General features: G+C 41.7%; 1 protein-coding gene across 2 annotated transcripts in view; it reads right to left on the bottom strand.

Moving 5' to 3' along the window:
• Window positions 1–861: 861 nt before the first annotated feature.
• Window positions 862–12,051, bottom strand: part of KIFAP3 (kinesin associated protein 3) — a 110,987-nt gene continuing 99,797 nt past the window's right edge. Inside the window, exons 19-20 of one of the 2 annotated variants that reach the window (XM_025196771.1) lie at window positions 3,524–3,597; window positions 862–1,315 (exon numbers count right to left, since the gene is read on the bottom strand). In XM_025196771.1, coding sequence (XP_025052556.1) covers window positions 1,263–1,315; window positions 3,524–3,597 — 127 coding nt within the window. In that variant the 3' untranslated portion in view covers window positions 862–1,262. The remainder of the gene's footprint in view (window positions 1,316–3,523; window positions 3,598–12,051) is intronic. The other variant, XM_025196770.1, reaches the window with a different exon arrangement.

Consider the following 12,051-nt stretch of genomic DNA (forward strand, 5'->3'; position numbering starts at 1 on the left):
CCGCCTGTCACCTAAGCAAGGAATGCTGCCTGTCAGGGGGTGCATGTGCACCCCCTACACATTGCCACTGGACCAGGATCATGTCAGCTTACTGCTGCTGGAGGTATTTGCTAAAGACTAGGGCCCAAATTCAGATAGTGGCAAAGGGATGATTATTATTCAGTTAGATATTGCTTCCCTTTTGACAACAGGCAAAATGATTTAAGGAGAAAGCTAGAGAGAATGCTCTTCTTTTCTAGCAGCCAGAGACATTTGGGAGCTTCAAAATTTTTTGCATTATTATATATATTATGATAGCACTCAAAAGCCCCTAACCAGAGATTAAGATAGAACCACTAAAAGAAAGATCTAGAGGGCAACATCTTATATAGGAACCTCAGCACCCTTCCTTTTCCAAGGAGCAGGTGAGCAAGCAGGCTTGTATTATACCCAGGCATTGCAGGATTGCTGAGTGGACTGGCAAGTGGACTTCAAGCCTGCACACCTGGGTAGATTCCAGTTCTGAACATACCACAGAATTGGGATGGACTAGCAAGTGAACATGGTCCAAAAAAATTCCTGAACCTAAAAGAGCAGCATAGCTTCCAGGGTCAGACTGGACTGCTACTGAGTGTTAAGTTTAGGGTTTGTCCTGTAGTTAGTCCATGAATTTGTGCTTTACGGCATTCTTAAGAGGGACCTTAACTATCAGCGTGGACATGGCCAATGTTTCCAAACAGTGCCACTGGATACAAGAGATTAGCAATGTTCCCAGTAGGAGGCTTACTTAAGAATATTCCACTTGACATCTGCCACAGGAGACATCAAAAAAAATTCAGTGAACCAAAAAAAAAAAATCACTTAATATCACTGCACTGACCGTGTAGTTTTTGTATTTAATAGAAATTAAATTAGTTGTTTAATATACACAGTGTAATGTTTACTTTCCAGTCTAGTAGCTTTTCAATACTTGCTTTCAAGTCACATGACAAATACTGTACAAAAATTATAAATTGAGAACTGAGGAGTGAACACAGTCACTAAAATGTTAGAGCCAGCAAGGCCCAGGCTTATCTGGAGGTTCGCATACTAAAGGATACATAATCACACAGACTTGTCACAGTATAATCATGCATTTCCAAGGAATGATCTAAAGCCAGCTAGCTATGAACGCTGGTTCCTAGTGGAGCAGGAGGGAGAACACTCCGGAGTATGCAGCAAGTTGCTTTATCGAGCTCCATAGCCATAGTAGTAAGGTTCATCTGGGCGATATCCATAGGCAGTCACAGGGCGGCTAGGAATACCAGTTGGCTGACCAAATCCATCCACTCCAATGCTATGAAAAGAAAGAAGAAACAAACTGATGATCTGGCTTGTCTCACAAATATAGGAGACTGGCTCTAGGATCTGCTCTTAGGTTGGAAGTCTTCACCTTTCTCCACAGGGTAGACCACATTTTAAGAGAGTATCTTGTGAGGTACCTCTCTCCTGTTCTAGCTTGTTCAGATATCTCCTTCTATTTGTGATCATGTAATCTCTCTATAGAAACTAATATGACCCCTTAGGTAGAAATAGAAATAAGACTTTTTAACGGACTTGTTGGCTCACTTTAATTAAATGTGGCAAGCTGGGAACTGGACAGCCTGTAGTATGTAACTAGCCAAATTTGTGGGCCACACTTTCTGATGCAGTGTGGAAGACAAGGGTGATAGGACTCTTGGAACCTGTTCTCTGCTCTACTGCGAATGTTGTGGTGAGGCATAGCTTCTTCGTGATACATTTTTTATTGGGGCAACTATATAACTGAGAGAGTTGTCAGATAAACTTTTGGGTGCAGAGTGCCCTTCACTTGTGTGACTCCATGTGTCTATCTATAAAACAGGGGTAAATAGAGGCTTGTCTCACTGGGTATTTTAAATAAATTTGCTAGAAAATGGCTGTTGATGCAAAGCTGACCGTTAGCACAACCAAACAGCCAAGTTTCTTTCTGAATGATGGAGAGAGCATCCCAAAGTCACTGGGAAAATGCCAGCTGGAAATCTGAAACGGCTCGTTTTTGGCCTTGTAAGCAGAGTACGCAATGCGGTTTCAGAGGGGATGTTAGACAGACAGCCAAAGGATGGAGAGAATTTATCATGTACTAAACACCTCTGTCTTAGCAAGACAGATGATAATTTGGTCTTCATACACGGTATCACTTTTCATACTCTAATGTCCCAAAGCAATGAATCAGATACTGGTGGCGCAAGCATTCTGCAGGCAGAAGTAGCAGATATCCCACGCTCACCAATAGCTTTCACGGAGGAGGCAGAGACAGAAAAGTAAATGTTTCCCAGGATACTGAATTAATGATTAGGTTATCTTTAAAACTTCCACCTAAACAGACCGAGATAGGCAGAAATATCTCTAAATTTATTGTCTGACTAGTGACAGGTCAAAAGGAACGGGGTTTCTCATCCAAAGTAATTAAAAAGTTAGAATGGGGAAAAGCTGAAGTTTATTACTGCTGCTAGTATGCTGAACACGCTAAACAAAGTTAACTTAAGCTGCAACAGCATAAACATGTAAAAGAATAATACAACCAAGAACACACACAATGGTAATATTCTAGGTCCTGATTTGATGAAGCACTTAGTGTCACATGCTTAAGTGCTTGGGCTAAATGGGTGTTGACCAGAAGTGGGAAGGACCTTGTTCCAGCACTTTATCATCATCACCAAGACGCTGCTTCTAGAAATATGCAAGTGTCCAGGGTATAGAAAAGAGCGATTGGTGATTATCTAATCAGAAAATCTGTCTGCCTAAGGGAAGCCCCAGCAGTTCAGAAAGTGAGAGACTTTTGAGGGCTGGTTCAGAAAAAGCTTCTCCCATCCTACAAAGGAATAGTGTGTGGCTGGTAAGCAAAACTGCAAAGAAGGTAATTCCCTATGAGACAAACAACTGGAAAAGAATGGCTTGTAATCTTTTGAGTTGGCTTCTCTTTCCAGTTCCCTCCTCAGCAGCTGCAGTCAACTAGCAGGCTATTAGGCAATAAGGGGTAGAACTTTTTCAACAACAGGTTTAAGGCCCAAAAGGGCTTTTCCAAAAAGAGATCAGGAAGGGTCCTATCTTCACGGTCTGAGATGTACCTCTTCTCTTCCACCCCTCAAAGAACCAGACCCTGCACTGGGAATGAACCTATGATTACACCAGAAGGTCAGAGAACAAACTTCTCTTCCTGGCTTACTATCTGGATTCCAACCAATCCCCAACACCACCTAGTTTTTACTGTGACTGGCATTAGAGAAACACAGAGAGCCTGGACAAATAGGCCTTGGATGAGCTGTTATGAGATATTATTTTCTGCATGCAGGCCACAGAGCTTTTGCAAAGAATTAAACTTAAACCACGGGTGAAATGGACCACCCTGTTTTCAAGTAAAGAAAAAAACAAACAATAAATGATGAAAAGTGAAGTATACTGATCAGAAGAAATTATCTCAGGAGTTACTAATATCCTGCGTTTTGAACATCAGGAACCATATTCTTCATTTTGTTTTGCTAACCTAAGTGCATGGATGTCCATGGCAGTGTAGAAGCACAAAGCTGGAGTAATGGCAGCAGTCCAGGGGTTCTGCATCTAGTTTTGACCACAGAGTCAGTTTATAAACAAGTATTGTTTTCAGAAAATGTGATTCTAGATCTCATTCATTTTGCAGTGACTTATCTGAATTTGCAGTGACATCACTGTTGGACAGTTTTTTATTATTCGTATTGTGGTAGCACTCAGGAACTCGTCTTGTTTGTTACTCACTCATACCACAAAGAGCCATATATTTTGGCCACCTGAATGCTTCACTGGCATATAGACATACACCCAGACCTCATACCTGTGACTTAAAACAGAGCCAACTGTTGCCATCTTTCATGTTGATGTAGAAGAACGGGGAATGAAAGACACAGGTCACATGTGGCTGCTTGGTTCAAGATAAAGCATTTCCTCCTGAAGACTCTAGCTGGAGAACCACCCTATTAATTATGAAGGTGGCTGCACCTCATGTGACATCATTTTAGGGGCCGTCTCTGGGTTGAGGTCCACATTTCAGTCATCCCTGTATGTGGTACTAAAAAATAAGGCAGGGCACAGTGGCACATCTGAGACTGATTTGTTCAGAGGCATGCTGCTCTGAATTGTTAATTTCTAAGGTGCTCTCCTGCCCTTTTTTCTGCCTGACTTTGGACTAACACAGCTAGCTACCTCTCTACAAAAAATAGTGAAATACTGTTCTGGTCAGAAGTACTGTAATCTCTCACTGTACCATGAGGTGGCACTATTTCCCCATCACTGCGGCCAAACATTTCCAGCTATTCCAATTGAGTAATCCTTATTCAAACAATTTGCATGTATTTAAGCTGATAACGGGAATGGGGGAAAACATGGTTTCAATTACATTCTCAACAAATCATTTTTTAAAATTTGTATAGATGTGTAAGTAATTGGGTGCAGATTCCTAGAGTCTAAATTTAGAGGAGTATTAGTTGTTTACAAATAGTTAAGACATACTTTAGTGTCCTGAAAAAAACCTGTAAGAGATGGATCATCTGATTACTTCAGACACTGAATTAAAAAAGGGGAACATAAAATTGTATTTGAACACCTTGATTAGATCACCATTCTCCAGAAAATGGCGCACTATGTAAATATTTTCATAGGTAAATGAGTAGCTGTCTGTGCTTGGAAAAAGATTAGCTTTGCTTTCACATGAAGGTACTGCTCTTGAAAAGTACTACCCTCACTATTTGACCAGGACTGATGGGCTAGAAGCAAAGGTCCACCCCCTTCAGTCCTGGGGACAAAACATGAATTGACCAGGATGGTGGTGGAGAGACATCATTGCAGACTGAAGTCTGGCTGGGTGCAGGCAGACCAAAACTATGACAGTGCATGTGTACCTCAGGTCTGCATCATGCCTCCACCCAGACCTGAAAAAGTCACTTTGAATATGAAGAAATGAGCTCAGGATCTACTTTTCATTGCGCCTGTGGCACCTCAGCTAAGGATGGCAATAAAGGAGTCAATTGTGATGGAGTTTAGAAAGTGAACACCTGCCTGCTAGTGACCAGACTGAGATCATAACTTGCCCCCTCGTGTTCTTACTTCAACATTAGCTATTAAATCCAAAGCTTACTCTTAGCTAATGCTTGTTATAGAAACATTTAAATAGTGCTTAGAAGGGTGCTTTACAGACAAAAGATCACCACCATCCTCCCAGAACAACAGGGGCTTTTCTTAATGAAATCAAGAAAAGTAATGCTGCCATCCACACCCCTTCTCCAAAAATGCAGTGGTCTTTCCCTCCCGCTACCCAGTCACTCACTATTTAGATTGATAACTGATGGGAGCTTTACTTAGCACTGCATAAAAAGCAACAGAACATTATTAAATACCTGGGACAAGAATGTTTCAGAAACTGCCTTAGTCTGCAAACCATGCAAGATATCTTTAGTTTTTTAAATTATTTTAAATCGACAGGTAGAAGTTGGTGCTGTCTGCACAACACAATGCTGTTTAATGGTAATGCTGTTTGTGTGGCTTGTCTACTGTAGTTCCTGGGACTTATGGAGTTAAACAGTGAACAGCGCAGCTAATTACTATGTAATGTTAACCTCAGTTGCTGGTTCATTTTGAGACCCTTAAAATATGAACTGTGTATTTTACCCCTATGCACTCTCTTAATGATTTGTTTTTTTTAGACTGAAATCACTTCCAGCCATCAGTTATATTCGCGGTCTCTACACATGCACTTCTCTGAGCCCAAATATTTCTTTTTCCTATTGGTCTGCCAGCCCCTGTCAGAGCAAATTTCACTTTAAACTAAATGCTATGATACTTAAAACCTCTTGGATTACTCAGGCTGCTAGTGTGATCTATGACCTTCCCAGAATGACAGCTGAACTTTCCAATTTACTTGTACTGCCGGGGAACTGAAGAACACATGCCAAAGAGGAAAATGTTCCTAATGTGCATGAGTGAAGAGAGATTTCTTAACAGCTTTATTTATTGATATTTACTTTGATTCATAACGTCCAAAATAATATTCCTATCCAGAGTCTTAGGTGACTTGGAAACATAATTTAAAATCAAATCAAAATAATAAAACTAGCAGTCTTTCCATTACCCCAAAACAGGAAATGCCCCACAATATCCTCCTAAATATTGACTGTGACTGGACCCTCCTGCACCCACAGCCTGAGAAGAAAAGGTAGGCTTTGTAGTAGGTCTGGAAGACCTGGCTATTCCAGACCATGGGGCAAGGGAGGAAGCCCTGCTGAAAGCTTCAGCTGGGTTTGAGCTCAGGTGCCTCTACCAGTCACAGCTGTATGATAAGGGGGAGTGCAAGGCTCTTTGCGATTAGTCTACACGGGAAAAATTAGCACCTGTACTGCCCAAACAGCCAGCCATGGTGCAAAGCCACTTTCTGTAGATTTCCACAATGCAGTGGTACAGACCTGAGCTCTGTCTACACTAGTGCTTATACCATTACTACTGCTGCAATGACAATTTGCTCCAATACAAGTACTAATTCTTTTAGCATAATCAGTGTCTCAGATAGGCAAGTCCTATCAGATAGGCAAGGCCGTTTGGGACTTTATGGGTCAACATTAAACCTTTGAAGTCCATCTGGAAATCCACAGGTAGCTAACATAGTACAGATCCTCTACTATGGATACGACGTGCTCCCTGCTGGAAATACTACGTAAGAGGCAGTGGGCAGCTGCACGCTGCACAAGCTTTGCTCTCTTAATGGATTTTATATACTGTATGGCCTCATGCAGCACTCGCAACAGGAATCAAACTCTGAGGTGACAAAGGTATGGAGGAATGTGGCAAGGTCAATATCGAAAAGGAAAGGCTATGACCTCCTGCCCCAAAAGCAGGCAACAAGGGGCTTTTATTGAGGAGTCTGAAGATGGGTTTACAAGCCTACGAACCCACATTTGAATTTTTTGGCGTCTGTTCAAAGTGAGAAAACTAAGAAGCGAGGCATCAAAAATTACTGCCCGCTGAAAATGGGAACCCAGGTGAGGGAAATAACAGGATGCCAGCTATCAGACAACTCCTTAGAGCTCTTATTGAACCTTTCTGAGAGCTCTGTGACATATAAAAGTCATAAGGAATTGATCACTCATCTTCCAATGGCTGCAAGAATTACAGTAACAAAAACCTGGAAAAAAAGTGACACCCCTAAAATCACTGACTGGTTTAAAAAAGTTTAGGAAGTTTTAGTAGTGGAAAAGTTGTCCTATCAAGCCAGTGTTCTACAGGGGAGAAAGAAAAAAAGATGTTTACTTAGAAATTTGATGGAAATTCTTGGCATTCGATTTTAAAAAAGAATCTTCCCGTGCCTCCAAATTGAAAGTTTGAAAAATGTTTTTGAATATGGAAGGCAAATGCAAGTTCTATGAGCTAATGATTAAGAACAAATTTGGAGTAAATTCAAAATGTATAAACAGAGACAAGTAGAAGATGAGAAGATTTGTATTATGTAAAGTTCTGAGGAAAGAGAGAGAGCAAATTATTATACACAGATGAAGAAACATAAAAGTCTAACATTGACTGAAACATAAATGAATTGTCAGAGACTGAAAGAAGAGAAGAAAAATAAAACAAAGACTCCTGTGAACACTGACTTGGGTTAAGAAAGCACTGCTGAAGGAAGATAAAGCTCTATTATGTATGTTTTAGGGGATTGGATGCATTTTTCAATGCTAAATTTGTTATAAGTTGGATTAATTAATAAATACTTTTTTTTTTTTTTTAAAGGGAACTTCAATGGTTTGTCCCGGTTCATACAGTGTCGGTCAGAACTGCAGTTGTGTTTCTCAAATATTAGTCCTGCCTTAGAGACCCGACACCCCACCTTTATTTTAGTCCCTAAGCCCCTCCTGCACTCAGGGGCAGGGCACCATTCAATGTGGATAGGTTTTCAGTAATTAATAAATTCTTTTTTTTTTTTTTTAAAGGGAACTTCAATGGTTTGTCCCGGTTCATACAGTGTCGGTCAGAACTGCAGTTGTGTTTCTCAAATATTAGTCCTGCCTTAGAGACCCGACACCCCACCTTTATTTTAGTCCCTAAGCCCCTCCTGCACTCAGGGGCAGGGCACCATTCAATGTGGATAGGTTTTCAAAGGATCTCCATTTATGATGGTATTAAAATATATGCACACTTACAAGGGGCTGTACTTCAACCCAGCGAACAGCTAAGGTGTGTACAGACCTGGATACTCCTGGAGTGGCCTTGCTGACCTCTATGGGACTCGTCACTTGCTTAATGTTACCCAGGCATTTAAGCACTTTGCTGATTGGGCTTTATTTGCATGTCTAAATATGCTGCCTGTGAATACACACATGGGGCTGCTCTCACTATTGGCTTGGCAAATCCCCCATCAATTTCAATGGAATTAGGACTAGGCCTATGGGGTTTTGAGCATGCAGGGTCCTTTGAAACCCTGACCTCTGTACTCCCCATGCAAATACTTCCTCTATGCCAGCTCTTAGCATGCTTTCTCTCTTGCCAGTGTTCTGCATAGCTGTTCTTTTTTAAGACAACAGCTTTAAAGATGCAAGTGTTTCCCCTACTGCCACACAACAGGCATTCAGAATTTAGAATAAGCCTATCCATAGAGTTCTACCAATCACATTTTGAAAAACAATCTGTTACCTCTATGACAGTACGTATGGTTGATAACATATGGTATGGTTACCATTTTAGCCATCCCACTCTAAAACCCCATGCCATAAAACCTTGTAATTTATAATGCTGTATCAAGTTCCTGTGGATAACAAGAGAGAATAAATTATGTTCAAGTGAATGCTGGAAGGCTGTTTTTCCCTCAGGGGTACCAAAGCCATGAAAGCAAAGCAATAGTCTCCATAACCTTGAGACATAAGCACTACATTAAAATATGTATAACTTAGGTGCAGGTTATTATTTATAAATACACGAGGCCCAACTAGAGACCCAGGAATTTATCACCATTTATGGCAGTGTTTTTTCCTCTTTTCCCAGTGGCTCTCCTTTTTAAGTGCTAAAGAAAGATACTAGATTGAAAGACTATAAGACTAATGGTCTCTATTTGCAGATAAATTACAGCCTACACACTGCCGGCTGCGCCCCAGACCCACTTTTATGACATACTTTCACCCAGATTTGGAGGCAATGGCTGTCTTCAGTTGGGAGGACCGTTCAGTAGCCACAGCCCATTAGTTCATTGGGCTTTCTGCTGAGTCTGGTCAAAAAAGTGCCAGAGATGATAATTTTGTGATATGAATGCCTACTTGCAAAGTAACAGCAAGACAGTACCATTGAGCAACCTTTGGATGGTAGCCAGTCTTGGTCACTTTGCTCCTAGTCTGGGCTCTAGTGATCAGAAAGTCAGGTCCCACAGACCATGTACTTAGTCTACTGAGCCAGCTCCTCTCTCTTTTTGCTCAACTGTTCATGAATTCTCTCTATCCCTTAGAATAAGAGAGCAAATTTGGGGATATCAGGAAGCAATATAGAAACTGAGAAGCCCTGAAAAAGTTAGAGGTTTCTATATGTAATAACATGTCCTGTAACCGTAGACTCTACCATTACTGGTCATGACGTTAAAGTATAAACCACAACTATTTTCAGTTCTGAGTTACAGGGCCCCACCTTCCTTTTCCCTATTTGGTGTTTATTTTCCCATACTTTCTCTCTCTCAACTTCAGCTTGGATAAAAGCTTTGGGATAGGGAATGTGCCTGTATTAAGTATATAAAATGATACATATAGCCATGTGCTGGTGCCTAATGTTAATATTCTTTACATGCAGTTTTTCTGTACATAATTATCAGTGTTTAAATATATTTACACATGTAATTAAGACTGCAAAGCCACACACTCAGAATTTAGGATACTTGAAGTGAGGCTGCCTGTATGACCCTTGTTAATACATTTTATTGCAGATTCTAAATTATATGATCACATCCCCTCACCCCCCCTATCCTCCCAGCTTCATTCCATGCACATTATGAGCTGTACTCTCTTAATAGACAGCTATATTAATGAATGTTCAAAACACTCTTGTGGATTCATTTATCTTTAAAGATGTGAAGCTGATGTACAGAAAGGTTGATGCAAGTATCCGCTTATTTTAAGTACCCCCTTTGAAACATGTTAGACCTGATTTCTCATAGTAGCTAGCATTAAAAAGCATAACTTCCCTTGGCTTCACTTGTAGCTCTAAGTCCTCATCAAGTCTGTAAATTAGACGCAGAGCCTTTGGCTAGGCACTCAGAAAATGAGAAGTGCAAATCTGCTGGCCATCTGTAGGAAGTTTGGTTTGAGCAGCATTATATAGGAACCCTGTGGTACAGACTGGCATAGAGTGGGAGGGCATCCAAGTCTACAAAGGCAGTGTTCTACCCTCTTACCCATGAGACCCTCCTTTCTCTTCCTGCAATCATTTCCCCACAGACCTCACCACTCCTGAAACAAATTAAGCAGTTGTTTTATACAATGGTCTCCTTTATTAGCCAGGATTGTCTCATCACCCTGTGCACTGACTGAGGCAAGGGTCCTACAGACAAACATGCCTAGGATCATGTAATTGATGGTGTATATCATTAGTACACACCCCAGGGAGGGGGGTATTGTTTGTTTTTGGTGTAATTTCTAAATTTTAAAAATAAAATAATTCTATCCTGTGACAAACTGTCATGGTTTGATCTCTTGCACAGAACTCTGCCACTTGGGCTAACAAGATAATAGAAAATGGTAGTGGATTGATTGCCAAAGTCTTTGTAGACCAACATTAAAAGGGGGATGAGACACTTTGCTGTTGGACTTTGCAGCTATTTGCTGACAGCAGAGGAATGATACAATTCAGGAATCTTAGGTTCTATCCTGGGCCCCTTATTTCAGTCTACTGCCTACTCCTGTCCCTTAAAATCACATAGCCTCCTCTATCATGGTGCCTGGGCCTAGGAGTAGTTGCTGATATGTCTACACCACTTCCCTGGGACACCTAGAGATGCCACTCTTGGGCCTGACCCAATCACCTGCTTCTGTTCCAAATATGGAAACTCTGGGTTGCTCAGCTGTTGGTCTCAAGATCTGTTTCCGGGCACATCATTTCTGGGTTTGAGGTATATAGAGTGGCAGTGGGTAAGCTACCTGAGAGTGGCACTCTCAGGAGTGAAGAGGCACTGTAGTCAAACCCACTAACAGCACAAGAAAGCTTGCTGCTCTTAGTTCAGGTGGTGGAATCAGGACCTAGGAAAATCCTGAACAGCTTAGGAGCTGCTCAGCATGGACAACATCACTGGGTAATATAGTTGCTAAAATTTAAAAACTCTTTAGTAAGCATGAAGACAGGAGGGTGATCCAGGCTGACCTGGACAGGCTCAGCAAATGGGCAGACGAGAACCTGATGGTGTTTAACACTGAAAAATGCAAGGTTCTCCACCTTGGGAGGAAAAACCTGCAGCATCCTTACAGGCTCGGCAGCGCTATGCGGGCTAGCACTATGGAAAACAGAGACTTAGGTGGTCATCATTGACCACAAGATGAACATGAGCCTTCAATGTGATGCTTCAGCTAGTAAAGCGAGCAAAATGCTGGCTTGCATCCATAGATGCTTTTCAAGCAAATCCCAGGACGTCATTCTCCCCTTGTACTCGGCCTTGGTGAGGCTGCAGCTGGAGTACTGTGTCCAGTTTTGGGCCCCACAATTCAAAAAGGATGTGGAGAAGCTTGAGAGAGTGCAGAGAAGAGCCACGCACATGATCAGAGGTCAGGAAAACAGACCTTATGACAACAGGCTGAGCGCCATGGGGCTCTTTAGCCTGGAAAAGCGCAGGCTCAGGGGTGATCTGATGGCCACCTATAAGTTTATCAGGGGTGACCACCAGCATCTGGGGGAATGTTTGTTCACCAGAGCGCCCCAAGGGATGATGAGGTCGAACGGTTATAAACTACTGCAAGACCGTTTCAGGCTGGACGTAAGGAAGAATTTCTTTACTGCCCGAGCCCCCAAGGGCTGGAATAGCCTGCCATCGGAGGT

This window comes from Alligator sinensis, unplaced genomic scaffold (genome assembly GCF_000455745.1).
Source record: "Alligator sinensis unplaced genomic scaffold, ASM45574v1 scaffold31_1, whole genome shotgun sequence".
NCBI lineage: Eukaryota > Metazoa > Chordata > Crocodylia > Alligatoridae > Alligator > Alligator sinensis.